At 39.7% G+C, this 17413-nt stretch overlaps 1 protein-coding gene across 1 annotated transcript in view; it reads left to right on the top strand.

Annotated features, from left to right (window-relative positions):
* Window positions 1–1335, top strand: part of NUFIP1 (nuclear FMR1 interacting protein 1) — a 46988-nt gene extending 45653 nt beyond the window's left edge. The window contains exon 10 of the mRNA XM_059902761.1: window positions 1031–1335. Within this exon, the coding sequence (XP_059758744.1) occupies window positions 1031–1147 (117 nt within the window). The 3' untranslated portion in view covers window positions 1148–1335. The remainder of the gene's footprint in view (window positions 1–1030) is intronic.
* Window positions 1336–17413: the final 16078 nt, after the last annotated feature.

Consider the following 17413-nt stretch of genomic DNA (forward strand, 5'->3'; position numbering starts at 1 on the left):
GCTGAAGGGAGGGAAAGGGTTTTATGTTTATTCTGTGCATTATTGGCTTTATTCTCAGCATGATGTGCTCAAAAATTTATGATCTTTCTTCAAATTGTAAAGAAGCAATGCCTCTTTTGATTCTAAGTGATGGACACGAAGCTGTTCAAAGATCCAAGGCTTTCATATCTAAGAGTGATAGAAATACTCTGAAATTTTTAGTGGAATTGTAAAACTATCTATTGACATTCTGTGCAAAGTCTGATTTTGCCTGGTCAGATATATGCTTCTGCTGTAGCTGAAGTGTTCTGTGACTACACTCTATGACATGTTATAATACATGTAGACACAGTTGCTTCTTAATAAAATTGATCTGAAATGTACTCTTGTTTTGTAAATTTTGGTGCTATATAAAGTAAATTGCATTTTTAAAATGCTTACCTTATAAGTGGTATATTAAATCATCTTTCTACTGAAAGGTCCTGTGTGGGTGTTTCTGAACTACATTAATGACATCAGAAGTAAAATGAGTAGTTACATTAAATCTTTTTGGCGAATCACATATAAGTCCTTGGTTATGTATTCTAGATACCAGGGATTTTCAGCTTTCTTTCAATTACAGTAAGCACAAAAATGGGCAGTTCTGAAAGACCAGCAGTGTTAGGATTTTTTTACTGCTAGTTTCATTATTACTATATTTACCATATCTCCTTACCACTTTCTATACTGTTTATAGATTTGGGTTTGGGAGGATCCTGTTTGACATGATGTTTAGATTTAAAGAATTGTAGACTTTTAAATCTATTTTTCCTGTCCTTTGCTTGATAGTCCTAGAAAGGGCCTCAAATGTGAACATTTGTGCTTAAAGCTAGATAGTTTTGGTTAAAAGGAAATATTCTTGCATTGTGTTTTAGTAAAATAATTAGTAAATATAATACACATCTTTATTGTTCTGTGTTCTTTATATAGAGAAGGCACACATGCTATTTTAGATGGTGTTTCTTGGATGTATTTTATTTACCAGCTAATCTTTTTATTTGTCATTTTTTAGCTTTTAGCTCCAGACATTCGACGTGAAAGAAACGTGATTTTGCAGTGTGTTCGGTACATCATCAAAAAAGACTTTTTTGGACTTAATACTACTTCTGCAAAAACTAAAGATGAATAGGTGTCTGGTGTTTTAGCACACATATCTGAAGCATGTAAAATAGTGTAACATCTTCAAGTTTGTGGAGGAAAACCTTTTTTTTTTTTAAACTGGATTAGTAATTAAATTGTAAGCCTCATGGGCTATTATGTAGGATTTTCCAGTCTTTCGTTTGACTCTATACAAATAAATGCGTAACTGATTTTTAAGACTGTGTCTGTATTGTTGGGATCATACATAATATTTGCTGGCAGAATTTACTTTTTATTTGTATTTATTGCTGTCATGTAAGGAAGTCTGCCCTTGGGCCAGTTAAGAATTGAAGGCACTGGTTTAGTGGTAAAGAAAAAAATTAAAAAAATTTTTAATTCAGCTGAGCAGAGCTATAGGTTGGGGAGAGAAATACAGTCATTTTGTTTTTAATACGGGAGAGGAAGAGTCATTCTTTAACTTCAGCAAAGGGGGATATTTTAAAAATAAACCAGAACAAATTAATATAATGAGAAGGTCTTGAAATTTAAATTTTCACTGTTTATTTCAAAGGACATTTTGAAATTCACCTATTGGCATTTAAGTAGCTCAAATATTGATCATTTGAAACATTACAGATATGGCCTCTGTGTGTGTTTCAGTTCAGTTGAAGTGCTTCTTTTTGGTATGGTTCAGAATTGGACCTTTTAGAAAATTTTTCCTTTGAAAAAGTATGTAAAGTATAGTACTTGATGAGGTTCAATTAGTTTCTTATAGCATAAACAGTAGTTTGTGAAATCATGGTACCTGAGTTTTAAATAATTAAAATTTGTCCTATAAAGATAGTAATTGAACCTTCTAAAAATGTTTTAAATAAATAGCTGCTAAGATCTTTTTATCTCCTATAATACCAGAGGTTCTGGTCTTATGTTCTAGTCATTTGTGCTAGCTACTGCTAGAGCTCTACCCTTTTGACGTACAGCCAAAGGAACTGGATTTTTATAAATTAGTCTCTTGTTGTAGTTGGAAAATTAATTTTATCTGACATTGTGATTATTGAAATCCATGAATCTTGCCTTCAAGAAATAAGGCAAGAAAGCTGGTAGCAGGTCTCTGCCCTCTTGTTCCTCTGCGTCTGTAAGAGGCCATCCCAAATCCTGGAACACCAGGCACGGAACACCGTGACATCACAGACCTGAGATTAAGATTCATACTGAAGTCAGTGTTTCCCAACCTGGTAACCACCATACAGACCTTTTTATTCTGCTTTACTCTATTCCTCCAGTGAGCCCCATATTTTGGAAAATTATCTGTCCAGTTCATTAATTAATTCAGTTCGTATACTACTTCAATGGATTAAAGATAGAAAAATGAATAAGGCCTTGCATTATTCAAAGATGTGACTCTTAACCCAATTCATCTCATCAGGATGGATGAAGTAACCAATGTTACAAACTGACTTAATATTCAAATTTTGACTGGTCTGCAGTTTTATCACAGGTTAGCATGTAAATTCTATAGGCTTTTAAATATATAAAGGAATTCACAGACTCCTAGGCTACTTTCAAAGAACCACTCTATATCCAGGGGTGTTGACAATCACTGCTTTAAGGTGTATTGTGCAATGTTTTATTTTCAATCTTTCTTGTTTTCTAATAAATGTACTTAAGACTGAAAATGTTCCTCTGAGTACTGCCTTGGCTGTGTCTGACAGTCTTAAGCTGTGGTGACTGTTGTTTATTTCTAGTGGGTAATTTCAGATTCACTTGCCTTTATATTTAAACCAGGAATTACTTAATGTGTTTAAAATTTCCAAGCAGATAGAGTGTAACCTGTACGGTTTCTACTTTATGGAATGCATAGTCAATATCTGTAAATATTCTATGAGTTACTGGGGCGGGGAGGGGTGGCTTGCCTGTTCTTTTTTGGATTTAACTTGTTAATGGTCAGACCTTCTACATTCTTATTGTCCATTTAATGAATTGATTTCTGAGATGTGAAAGCATTATGTGACTGTTGGTGAGCTGTGCCTTTTATAACTGAGATATTCTCTTTTGTCCTTAATACTTTCTGCATTGGCTCCTATTTTCCCCAATTAATGTAGTCAAAACAGCTTTGGGGAAGTTCAATCTAAGAGTCTCTGGGAAATTTAATCCATTCATGTTAATTGAAATTGTTGAAATGTTTGGACTATTCCTGCCATCGTATTTTGTATTTTCTGAATATCGTGCTTGTTTTTATTTTACCATTTCATTGGCTTGACTGATTGTCGTTTTTTTTCTCCTTGTTTTTCCTCTTAGTGCTTTGGAAATAATTCAACCTATTGTTGTTCCTTTAAGGGTTACCTTTTTTCTCTATATTTACAGTTAATCAGTAGCCATATTTTCCACCCATCTCCCGATTAAGTCAGTTACCTTAGCATTCTGTCACTTCCCCACCTGGACCTCTTCTCCTGGTGTAATCATGTGAGATTTGTTTTAGATTAATCTCTATTATCTTGGTGTGTGTTTGTGTTTGTGTCTTGATATTATGCATCATTATTTAGACAGCTATAAGTTTCACTGTTTCCTTCTCACTGCTTTTTCTTTCATCCCAGGGTTAGTTTTTTGGTTTACTGCAGCATATCATCAAGTAATTAAATGTTGAATCCTCATTTCAATTAAAAAAAAAAACAGTTTAGGGTGTTAGGTTCAAAATCATTTCCCTTCAGAATTTTGAAGCTATAACATAATTGCTAGCATCCAGTATTGCTTCTTAAAAGTCAGACACCAATCTGATTCTCTCTCTTTATTTATTGGTAAAAACTTATTTTTCCCCCTCATGAAAAACTTTCAGGGTTTTCTTTTTATGCTTGGAGTCCTAAAATTTCACCAGTAATGCACCCAAGTATGTGGAATATAATATATGTCATTCATTCTGCTTACCTAATGGTCCTTTCACTCTGAAGAATTGTACCATTCTTAGACTAAGGGCAATTTCTAAAATGATTTCTTTATTTTCTTTCCATTTTGCCTTTTGTTTTTCTAGACTTCTTATCAAGTGAATATGGGACCTCCTGACTTGATCCTCTCACTGGATTTATATAATTTGTCTTGGTCTTTTTGCTCTATTCTGAAAGATTTCTTCAAATGTTATCCTCCAGATCACTTAATTCCCTCTTCAAGCATGTCCATTACATCATTTAGCTTTTCTGTTTAGTTTTTAAGTTTAGTAATTTGTTTTTAAATAGTCAAGATTGCTTTCATGTTCTAATTGCTTTTTTCAAAGGTGTAGTACCCTTACATTTCTAAAGATATCAATTAGAATTTTCATGTTATTTTCTATTCCTTGAATTATTTGTTTTCCCCATTGATTGTCAGTTGTTCTGTTTGTTCAGTTTACTAATTATCTTTATCACTATTTGTTGTCCTTAAAGGATCACTCTTACATATGAAAGATTCACTTGATTAATGGGTTGGTAGTGGGTATGGGTTTTTCCCACATTTGTAAAAGCCGTCTTTGCTCCCATAGATGTTTACCTTGACTGAGAAAAGGGAGCTTGTTCACGCAGAATTTTTAGAATACACGGATGGGGAGTGGGCGAGAGATCTAGGCTATTGTCTCAGCCTCACTCCCATCTCTTTGCCAAAATACAAAGGGTTTTAATCTGAGGTTTAATCCCGGGCAGAACTATCTCCCACTCCCACCAACCACTTGGTTTTGGAGGTGGGCAAGGTTAGCACTTGACTGTTGCAGCTAGAGGCCTCCAGCTTTCTGTCACTTGTGGACTCAGCTTAGAGTATCCCTGGAATTGCTTTTTACCTTTCCTATTGCTGTCTCTGGGGCTGGTTTGGGCTGAGGCCTTCCTCTCTTGTTTCTTGTCAGCCTGATCAGTTTTACAGTGGTTCTCAAACTTTGGTTCACCAGAATCACTTGGAGGGCTTGTTAAAACCAGATTGCAGGGCTCTGCCCCCAAAGGTTATGATTAAGGGGAGTTGGGATGTGGCCTAAGAATTTGCATTTCTAACAAGCTTGAGGTGATGCTGATGAGGTTTGTCTGGGGGGAACCGCATTTTGAGAACCATTTTATAGGAGTTTCTCAAAACCACTGGCTTCCTGATATCCTCCTTTATCTTGTATTTCTTCCCTGTTGTAAATCTTCAGTTGTTTTTACAAATATCATTTCAAGGAATTTGGAGCATATGGAGAGAGTAGTCAATTGTTTGTTTTTTTTTTAATTAATTAATTTTTGGCTGCGTTGGGTCTTTGTTGCTGTGTGTGGGCGTTCTCTAGTTGCAGCGAGGGGGGGTTACTCTTCACTGTGGTGCGCGGACTTCTCATTGTGGTGGCTTCTCTTGTTGTGGAGCACGGGCTGTAGGTGCATGGGCTTCAGTAGTTGTAGCGTGCAGGCTCAGTAGTTGTGGCGCACGGGCTTAGTTGCTCCGTGGCATGTGGGATCTTCCCAGACCAGGGCTCGAACCCATGTCCCCTGCATTGGCAGGCGGATTCTTAACCACTGCGCAACCAGGGAAGCCCCGATTGTTTTAATCCAGACTTTTAATTGAATCTCTTTATTCATTATAGTCCTCGGTTTTTTGGGTAAACACCTTTGTTTAATTTTTTTTTCTCCTTTTTGTGGCTTTTTAAAAAAGCATTTTATTGTGGAGAATTTCAAGCACATGTAAAAGTATATGAAGTGTAAAAAGAGACTAATGTAATGATACCCTTCTTCCCAACCATCGTGCAGCTTCAACACTTTATCAGTTTGTTGCCAATCATGTTTTCATTTACACCTCACCCATTCCAACCCACCCTACCCTACCCCACTCCACCTGAGATTATTTTGAAGCAAATACTCAGGCATCTTATTATTTTTCCCTATATATTTTAGCATTCATCTCTAGAAGATAGGGATTTAAAAAAAGACACCTATCATTACAAATTAATTCCTTAAGATCATCAACTGTCCAATCAGACAAATTAAGTTTTTATAACTTTTTATGATAACATAGTTAAGATCATTCTGTATATTTCATGTTGTGCCTTGTTTTGTATATCAAAAGTGCCATGTTGGAAGACTATATTTTGGACATATTTAAAAGCGCAACCTATTTTTGTATTTACTATTACTAACACCTTCCTCTTTTCCATTAAAAAACAGACATTTAAGTTCTGGGGTGGACAATGTATCAGTATTTGAATTTAAACGTGAAAATGGTGGTGCTCTGTGCAGTAGAGCTCTCCGCTGCTGCTGGGCGCTAGGTGCTCAGTGAGTCCTCAGGGAGAGGGGAGGAGAGAGCCCGGCTGATGGAACAGGCCAGGGTGGGTTTTCTTCTGGTGGTTTTCTAACCTCCACAGCCCACACTCTGAATTAGCATTTGAAAGTTGCCTTATTCACTTCCTTTGTCCAGTGACTGTTTGCCTCTTTTACAAGGCTGAAAGGGACTGCGTGGTCACCGGGAGGGAATAAGCCACTTCATCTGTGGTGGAAGCGGAGCTTTGGAGGGCAGGCGTGCTCCAGAACAGTCTCCTGTTAGCATACCTGGAGGCAGCTTGGGAGCGGCTTAGGGAACAAATGATTATTTCGTCCTCAAAACTGGAAGAGGAGAACATCAGTAGGTGTGACTAAATGGAGTAATAAAGAAGGCAGATACTCAGAAAGTACAGAGAAAAGACCCCCAATTGAAATTCTGTTCTTACAGCTGTTGCCATAGACTGTGTGCCCTGCAGTGCAGAGCTCCTGTGAAACACCGGTCGTGGCTCATGCTTGGAACACTTTCTGCGTCTTCTTATAAAGAGAGCAAGTGTCTTCTATCGACCTTCCGTACCCAGCCGACTTAAACAAGTCTTTGTACACACCCTGGAGAAACTATGATGTCTTTGCTTCAGGACCTTTGGCCCATTGTGTGAAGGTTCCCACATTCCAGTTTCTGGCAGCTTCATCTCTGGTTATTAGCAGCGAATGCCATCGTTTCCTGGGTCAAGTATTTGCAGTTTAGTGTCTATATGTTTTTCTGATTATTTTTATGTTTTTATTTAATCTGTAAAGCTAAACTATAGGCTTTATTTGGATTCTACTCGTTTTCCAAGAATGTCCTTTTTGATGGTTCAATCCAGGATACCACGTTGCATTTAGTCGCTGTGTCTCTTAGTTATCTTGTTTTTAATTGTTGTCATTTTTCAGTGTCAAAAGTAATATGCTCATTGTAAAAATTCAAATAATCCAGTAGTATATAAGATAAGAAAGTGAGGTTTGTTCTGTCCTGTTCCCTTCTCATATTCCCCAGAGAACCACTGTTAACTGTTTGGTGTGTATTTCCAGACATTTAAAACACATGTAAGTATCTAAATATGCTTGTATAAACTTTGTGTTTAAATGGAAAAATCATAGATAACGCTTTGCAAATTTTTTCACTTGACAATATGTCACAAATGTTTGTGCATGTGTATTTATATACACGTATTTATATATATGCATATATATATATGCATGTATGTATACATATGCTTTCACTTTTTAAATCATTCCCCAATGGGGAAATTTGTTTCCAATTTTTCTCTGAGGTTAATGATACTACAGTGAACACTACTGAATTTACAGTGATACACACTCTGTGTATGAGTATGTGTATGCACCTCTGGATACTTCTGTGGAAAAGAGCGTTAGGAAAAAATCAAATGACCTTTAAAAGGCTGTATCAAATTACATTCTTACTAAAAATATGCTTTAAAAAGGATTGAAACTTGAAATAAGAGAAATGGATTACTTTATGCCCTTTCAGTGTCATACTAGAGCAGTGGTTCTCAAAGTGTGGTCCAGGGACCTCTGGTGGTGTCTAAGACACTTTCGTGGAGGCTATTCATTGTCATACTAGAGCAGTGGTTCTCAAAGTGTGGTCCAGGGACCTCTGGACACTTTTGTGGAGGCTGTGAAATTGCAACTATTTTCCTAATCCTAAGACATTACTTGCCTTTTTCACTCTCATTTCTTTTATGAAAGCACAGTGGAGCTTTCCCAAAGGCTACACAGTGTGTGATGCTGTCATCACTATGTGCTTGGCTATTCTTGTGTTTTCTAGAATTTTCTAAGGTGGTGGGTTGAGGATATGTGTATGAGTTTTTAGAGATTAACTCAGGTTGTTCTCAGGACTTTTACTGTATTCTTACTAGCTCTCTTTGGTTATCCCTGCTATATAGTCTCTGTAACCGCTGTAATTATTGTCATCAATAAGTTGTTATTTTGAAATCCTGGTGATTTGCAAAGCTTTAAAATGATGCCACTCAGCTCACTAATATATTTTGTATTGGAAAAATGTTATTTATGTTAATATGTAAATGGTTTATTGTTTTTAAGTGAATTAATATATTTAAATTTTGTTTTAATTTCTAATGCTATGAATATCAGTAGATACAACTCACATAAATAAAAGCTCTTAGATAATTTTTAAGAGTGTGACAGAGTCCTGAGACATGTTTGGGAAACCACTGTACTAGAGCATTGTCTAACAAACAATGCTAGATGCTGATGTTTAACTGCCACTTCTTTTTTTTTTGGCTGCGTTGGGACTTTGTTGCTGCATGCGGGCTTTCTCTAGTTGTGGTGAGCGGGGGCTACTCTTCGTTGTGATGGCTTCTCTTGTTGCGGAGCACGGGTTCTAGGTGCACAGGCTTCAGTAGTTGCAGCACGCGGGCTCAGTAGTTGTGGCGCATGGGCTTAGTTGCTCCGCGGCATGTGGTCTCTTCCCGGACCAGGGCTCAAACCCGTGTCCCCTGCATTGGCAGGTGGATTCCTAACCATTGTGCCACCAGGGAAGTCCTAACTGCCACTTTTTGTTTGTGATTGATTATGGCCCAGACTCTGTAAAGCCAGGTGTTAACTTGTACATTATTGATAAGCTGCAAATGATCTTTATTTGGTGGAGTGACATGCTATTTTTCTCTAGTAGAAAGGATGTTACAGTTGTTTAGCCTTGTAGGACATTAACCACTTTAGCATCTAACTTTGTGACCTTATTCCCACATTGTTTTCTGGTATCCTCTTTTGTCACCCTTCAGGGTCCTTTGGTAATAAGTTAAACAAACCTTTGTTTTGACCTGTGCTTTACTGTGTTATGCTTCCAACTTTTTGAAAATTATTCTTTGACAAGTACATGGGAATTTACCAGTGTATTACAAATCTTTTTACTAGTTTTGCTGATACATGAAATGTGCCAGTATGTAAGACTTAAAGACTTAAAAGTTTAAAAAAAAAAGTAAACATTTCGTCCTAGTTCAGTTGGGGCTTACCATTCAGGTGCGTGAGGAGGATGTGAGACTGTAAGGACTGAGTGGTGCCCAGGCTTCTGTCTCCATACCCCTCATGGCACCGGTTGGGGAGGTATGTGTGCCTTTCCTTGGATCCCTCCTACCCCTAGAGGCGGTCCTCTCACTGCGGTCGTGAAGTGGTCCCCAGTGTTGGGCCTTTCAAATATAACACAGATTATACTTAGATGACCTTTTTGAGGGACAAGAACACCCAACAAACAGCAGATACAGTAATTTTGTTAGTCTGTCAGGTGAGAGAATGGCTTTTTTTTCCCTGACACTAGTGAAGCTAAGCCTTTTTTTTCTTCTTCTTCTTCTTTTTGGCCATTGTATTCTGTGACTTACCTGTTCTAGTACTTTATTTTCCTGTTGGTTGCTTGTACATTTTCTTTTTGATTTGTACAGACACTTTGTTATGGATCTCAATCTTTTGTTAATATTTCAATCTCTTGCTAGTATTTTAATTTGGGGAAGTTTGATCTATTGCTTTTTCTTTGATGGCTTTGTGTCACACAAAAATATATTTTTTTCTTGTAATATATGTTTGTGATATTATATTTTGGTCTTTATTTTGTGTGTAGTATGAGATAGGAATTTGTTACTTAAAAAAAATTCCCGGGCTTCCCTGGTGGTGCAGTGGCTGAGAATCTGCCTGCCAATGCAGGGGACACGGGTTCGAGCCCTGGTCTGGGAAGATCCCACATGCCACGGAGCAACTGGGCCCGTGAGCCACAATTACTGAGCCTGCGCGTCTGGAGCCTGTGCTCCGCAACAAGAGAGGCCGCGATAGTCAGAGGCCCGTGCACCGCGATGAAGAGTGGCCCCCGCTTGCCACAACTAGAGAAAGCCCTCGCACAGAAACGAAGACCCAACACAGCCATAAATAAATAAACAAATTTAAAAAAAAAAAAAAATTCCCTATTCTGTAGAACTACAGAGGAGGAACTTAAGACTTTTTTTTTTTTTTTTTTTTTGCTCTCATCCCTTTATTCTTACCGTTAAAATGGTTTACCTTCTTGATACTGCCTTCTACATTTTGTGCTCTACAGAAGGGTTTCTGTTTTTCTTTTCTTTGAAGATGATGATACTGTATAATAGGAAACAATCTATTATTATTATGTAATTTTACAGTTAGAGATTTCTTTTTAATATCTTCAAAGGCAGAGTTATTTAATCAAGGCTACCTTTTTTCCTTCCTATGCTCTTTTCTCCATTTTCTTAAAACTACTGAAATTTCTTCCTTTTTTTTTTGGCTGCGTGGCATGCGGGATCTTAGTTCCCTGACCAGAGATCAAACCCACACCCCCTGCAGTGGAAGTGCGGAGTCTTACCCACTGGATTGCCAGGGAAGTCCCACTTCTTTGTTTTATTGGAATGGTAGCAGCAGCTAGTTCACAAATTCTGCATTTACACAATCAAAGATTGCTGACCCTAACCACTAAGCTATCTGAAGATAACCAGTACTTGGGGCCTTTATTTATGTTACAGTAACCACTCATTTTTTTGTCCCTTCTCATGGGACTGTGACCCTCATATATCTTGAGGGAAGTAAGTCATATATCATTGTCTTGCTTGAGAGTTTCTGAGACATATAAAATTACCTACAGTACACCAGTCAATATTATTTGCAGATGAACTGCATAAATCCCAGGATATGGAAGAATTTTAAGATTCTTGAAAATTCTGTTGCTTGAAAATAAATCTAGGATGACATTTATGGTTTCAGCTCTGGAAATACTTTCTGGTTTTTGTTTCTAGACATAATATCGTCTCAATTCTTTCCATATTTATTTTTATGTTTATTTAAAACAATGCCAAATCACTGTGATAGAAATCTATTTCCTTGTAGAAGCAGGAAAAAAAACAAAAAAGCTCTGAATTAGATGCATATTTGTGTTACAAGGCTGGACACTTTTCTTTTGAATATTTTGGAACTTGGGGACATATTCAAGAACAGGTCTTTTGACCACAACTAAAATAACAAGGTTTGAATTTGGTAAGCACTTATTAGATCTCATATGGTTTTTGGTGGATATGATATATGAGACTGCGACAAGGAGACATTCATCAAAATAAGAAATCTCTGAAAGGCACTGTTTTAAAATCAAAGAGCTGAGAATATAGAAGATTATCAGTCAAATTATGTACTGAGGGACTTCCCTGGTGGCACAGTGGTTAAGAATCCGCCTGCCAATGGAGGGGACACGGGTTCGAGCCCTGGTCTGGGAAGATCCCACATGCTGTGGAGCAACTAAGCCCGTGTGCTCTGAACCTGCGCTCAAGAGCCTGCGAGCCACAACTACTGAGCCCACGTGTCTAGAGCCCGTGCTCCACAACAAGAGAAGCCACTGCAATGAGAAGTCCATGCCCCGCAACAAAGAGTAGCCCCTGCTCACCGCAACTAGAGAAAGCCTGCACGCAGCAACGAAGACCCAGAGCAGCCAAAAATAAATAAATAAATTTATTTTTAAAAAAATTATGTACTGAGTCTGGCTTGTAGAGCTTGTGGTACTTATTGTCTTTAATTACCTAGCAAGGAAAAATGGCATTTGAAAATTAATTGTTCACTGTGTCAGATACTGTATTACTTTGATGTAGACCAGTGGCTCCCACACCAGGCTGATCATCTGAATACAGGTTCCTACCCTGAGATTCAGATTTTTGTAGATATGGGGGTATAGCCCAGGAATGTTTTAACAAGTTCCTCAGGTGATTAGGATGGTCTGACAGGTTTGGAAACCTCTGATGTAGACCATTTTGTGTGCGTTAGAAGCCCCTGCAGGATGTTTTGCTTGTTCAGATACAGATTGCTGGGTCTACCTCCCAAGTTTCTGACTCAGGTCTTTGGTAGGTCCTGAGGATTTGCAATTCTATTAAGTTCCCAGGAGCTGCTGCTACTGCTGCTACTGGCCCAGGGACCACACTTGGAGTACTATTGACATAGACAATCCCCAAGGCTCCCCAGTCCCCGACTAGTCAAGCTCAACAAGGAAACAACAAACTGAATTCTATGGCAGGGTTCTCAGTTTCTGTGGCTCAAGTTTTGCATTTCTTTTTCATGTTCTACTTGGTCATTTTTACACTTTGTAGTGAGCATTAACTGATGCTGTCCCTAAGGAAAGTTTTTTTTTTTTTTTTAATTTTTATATCTACTTTATTTATTTATTTTTGGCTGTGTTGGGTCTTCGTTTCTGTGCAAGGGCTTTCTCCAGTTGCGGCGAGCGGGGGCCACTCTTCATCGCGGTACGCGGGCCTCTCACTGTCGCGGCCTCTCTTGTTGCGGAGCACAGGCTCCAGACGCGCAGGCTCAGTAGTTGTGGCTCACGGGCCCAGTTGCTCCGCGGCATGTGGGATCTTCCCAGACCAGGGCTCGAACCCGTGTCCCCTGCATTAGCAGGCAGATTCTCAACCACTGCACCACCAGGGAAGCCCGCTAAGGAAAGTTTTGAGTGGAAAGAAGATGTTTGCTGGCTAGGGTGGCTTGGTAGTGGAATGGAAATAGCCCAGGCATTGTGTAAAGCTGGGCTGAAGTCCCCATTCTTTGACCCTGGTTTTATTGTGACCTTGGGCAGGTCACCTGATCTCTCTGCTGTCCAGCCACAGAGCTCCACCCATACTTCCTCCTGCCAGGAGGCCTTTACTCCTCTCCCTGCATGGAAAGCTCTTCCCTTTCTTCTAACATCTTGTTATTGCTTGCTTCAGCTTGGATCTCTGCTCAGTCCTCACTTCCTCAGGAAAGCCTTCCCTGACCTCCCCAAGTAGGTGAGGTCCTCCTTTTTTACACACTCACACCATGTACCTGCCTTCCTCAGCATTGCCAAAGTTGCAGTTTTATATTTACTTGTGTGATCATTTGATTTGTCTCTCTTCACTAGACTGTAAGCTCTGGGACTTAAACTATAAAAAAAATTTATCAGTTTGTGTTTCCTATTGTGTTTCAGCTGCAAATACTGTGCCTGGCACATAGGAGTTGAATGAATGGCAATGAATGGGGTCACGTTATACAGAAGGGCAAAGGCAGGGTGGGCATTCCAAAACTGGCTGCTTTCCTGCCTGTGGATTTCTAGAAGACACCCTGTTATTCTTATAATAAATTCTTTATTTTGCACAAACGTACTCAGTTTCGGTTATCTGCCAGAGCCCTGACAGTACGACTACTATTTACTGATTGCTTCCTATATAAGTCAGGCATCAGCTATGATCTCACATTTGACATTGATCTAGGAGGTCAAGAATCTTAGTCTACTAATACCTAGGGCATTACTTTCTCCTAATATTCTAAGAACCAATGTGTACTGTAAAGATATTTATAGATAGAAGATAGATTCCTTAGCACAATATTAAGGAAAAACAGCAGAAAGCAATTTTATGCTCAAACTAGATCTTTAAGGTGGTCTTTGAGGTTGAAGATGGGTGGTACCAAGGGAGAGTAAGGTAATTTCCAGCTACAGTAGTCCCCCCTTTTCCACTGTTTCACTTTCTGCATTTTCAGTTACCTGTGGTCAATCACAGTCCAAAAATATTAAATGAAAAGTTCCAGAAATAAATAATTCATAAATTTTAAATTGTGCACTGCTCTGTGTAGCGTGAAGAAATCTCATGCTGTCTCACTTTGTCCTGCCCAGGACAAGAATCTCACATCATCACAAGAAGAAGGGTAAGTACAGTACAATAAGGTACTTTGAGAGAAAGACCAAATTCACATAAGTTTTATTACAGTATATTGTTATAATTGTTATATTTTGTTATTCATTTTTGTTGTTAATCCTCTTACTGTGCCTAATTTATAAATTAAACTTTACCATAGGTATGCATGTATAGGAAAAAACATAGTATTTATGGGGTTTTGTACTATCCACGGTTTCAGGTGTCCACTGGGGATCTTGGAACGCATCCCCCGTGGATAAGCGGGGACTGCTTTACTTGCAAATATGACTGGCCTCTCTATATAGTTAAATCTCTGGTGCAGTGGTTAAGAGTCCGCCTGCCAATGCAGGAGACACGGGTTCGAGCCCTGGTCCGGGAAGATCCCACATGCCGCGGAGTGACTAAGCCCGTGCGCCACGACTGCTGAGCCTGCGCTCTGGAACCCGCGAGCCACAACTACTGAACCCGTGTGCCACAACTACTGAGCCCGCATGCTGCAACTAGTGGGGTTTAGTTACTGGCCAGAGCAAGACTTGACTAACAATATATCCAACTTACTTCTATGTCAATGAGAAAAGGGATCAATAGCCTGTAATTTAGAGAAATCTAGATTCAGAGAGACATATAATGGCACGAAATAAGAAAGGGGGACCCTGGCCCAAAGACTCAACTATTCTAGGTCCTGTAGATAGAGCTCTGGTGTGGAAATGTAAGCAATTCAATTATCCAACTAACTGTCCTGGCTCTATGTTGATATGCAAGCTTCAGATAAATGTTGGGAGACAGTTCTCCTAGGGTCTCTTGTGTTTCCATTTTTCTGGACTGTCTTTTCAAGAATCTTTCTATAGCAATCAGCCTTGAAAATAGATGTTGTCTCTCTAGAGCATAGGGCCGACAGGCTCATTGCACATTATAAAAGATTCAGAGACTGATTTGCTTTTATTTGCTGACATAGTCAATTCTGAATCTTTCAAACTGAGGACCAGTCCCTGCCCTTGGAGCATGAATTAATAGAGATATATAAAGACCTCTTGGAAAATAGCAACCAGCACCTGTGTTCTTTTTTTTTTTTTTCTTTTTTTATAAACTTATTTATTTATTTTTGGCTGTGTTGGGTCTTCGTTGCTGCGCGTGGGCTTTCTCCAGCTGCGGCGAGCGGGGGCTACTCTTCGTTGCAGTGCGCGGGCTTCTCATTGCGGTGGCTTCTCTTGTTGCGGGGCACGGGCTCTAGGCACATGGGCTTCACTAGTTGTGGTTCGTTGGCTCAGTGGTTGTGGCTCACGGGCTTAGTTGCTCCTCGGCATGTGGGATCTTCCCGGGCCAGGGATCAAACCTGTATCCCCTGACTTGGCAGGCGGATTCTTAACCACTGAGCCACCAGGGGAGTCTAGCACCTGTGCTCTTAAAGAAGTGTTGATATGAAATCAGGCTGAACGAGTTCCTTTATTGGACTTGTATCAGTCAGAGTCCAATCAGGAGACAGAAACCACAGCAGGTATTTTAATAGGGGACTTACTATAAAGGATTGTTTATATTAGGGAAGAAACACAGGTATTAGGGAAGAAAAAAGGCAAAGGTGGGACACAGATGTCACAGAGGTAAGAATGATAGGAAATAGAGATCACCCCTAGGCTTGGGATAACACAAGTAAGAGGCTGGGATTTTCTGAAACTTAGAACCTTGGAGCAGGGCCCTGACTCAGACCTCTGGGCTGGAGGACATCCTACTTTGTTGGTCCTGGTTCCTCAGAAGCTTAAAGGGGAGACGGTGGAGCTGGCACTCACACCTCTGGTGAGGGGATGCTGGTGTCCATGCTAGTGTCTCTGAGCAGGGAGCGGAGGTGCCGCTCATGCTGGTTCTGGAAGTGTTGGAAGGAACTGCTGCCCCTGGAACCAACAGCTGCTGCTAGGATGAGTTACGGTGTGGTCATGGTCAGGCTCGGGAACTGGAAGCAAACAGTTTCATAGTCTCCCTCTAGTGCCCCCTATCGACAGAGCCAAACAGGGAGCCAGCTGGTGAAGGGAGCATAGCTACAGAGTTATGCCCCAGCATCACAGAGCACAGGAGGGAAATAACCAGCACAGGATTTTTAAAAGCCTGTTTGACTAGAGGTTAGGAGGCAGGAGGAGGGAATTTATTTCCTGGGGGCAACTGGGCAATTGCCCAAGGAGTCTCCAGCATTATCTTGAACTTAATATCTTTCTTTAGGTCAGGGAAGGGAGTAGCCAAGGAGGACAGCTGACTTGGAAATCCTGTATTATTACTTGGTAGCATGGGCAATTACCTGGCCTATTTTGTGGGCTACATTAGGTGGAGGCAGGAAGAAACATATTCATATGATCCAGGGAGACAGGCTCATTGGCAACTTTATTAGATTACATATGATTTTATGGGCTTGTCATAGAGCTCGTGCAAATTCCCATGTCTGACCCACACCCTGATAATGACTGGTATCTTTTAAGAGATAGAACACCACAGATGTTTGATTATATCTCACCCATAACTTGGGGTCCACATGACTTCCTTTTATATGAGCTGATTTATAAAATGGGAAGCGGGGACTTCCCTGGTAGTCCAGTGGGTAAGACTCCACGCTCCCAGTGCAGGGGGCCCAGGTTCGATCCCTGGTCCGGGAACTAGATCCCACACGCATGCTGCAACTAAAGATCCCACGTGCCACAACTAAGACCGGGTGCAACCAAAATAAATAAATAAATAAATAATAAAAAACAGTAACAACTGTGAAGCATGATGCAAACGAGAAGTGGTATTTATTATTTGTATCCTTTCTGGTCCTTAACTGAGTTCCAGGGAAGTGATGGGTTTCTGTATCCAAGGGAGGAGTTCAGAGAAGATAAAGAGAACAGGGAGCAAAGGCTCAGAACTTACAAAATTAACAGAGTAGTTTTATACTTTTAAGATTCGGTGTTTACAAATAATGGCTCTCCTGACTGTTCTTTTAAAAGCCAGAATTTGGACCCAGGTAAATTGGACAAGTATCTCAATAGAGAGCACTAGTTCATGAATTGTGGCTGTTTTAAAATAGCAGTGACTGACTTTGACCATGTAAGTATTTGAAAGTTTTATGATAGACTTTTTTCCAGAATCTATCTATCTATTTATTTATTTATTTATTTTACATCTTTATTGGAGTATAATTGCTTTACAATGGTGTGTTAGTTTCTGCTTCATAACAAAGTGAATCAGCTATACGTATACATATATCCCCATATCCCCTCCCTCTTGCATCTCCCTCCCACCCTCCCTATCCCACCCCTCTAGGTGGTCACAAAGCACCGAGCTGATCTCCCTGTGCTATGCGGCTGCTTCCCACTAGCTATCTATTTTACATTTGGTAGTGTATATATGTCCATGCCACTCTCTCAC

The sequence above is a fragment of the Balaenoptera ricei genome, chromosome 18 (assembly GCF_028023285.1).
Source record: "Balaenoptera ricei isolate mBalRic1 chromosome 18, mBalRic1.hap2, whole genome shotgun sequence".
Taxonomy (NCBI): domain Eukaryota; kingdom Metazoa; phylum Chordata; class Mammalia; order Artiodactyla; family Balaenopteridae; genus Balaenoptera; species Balaenoptera ricei.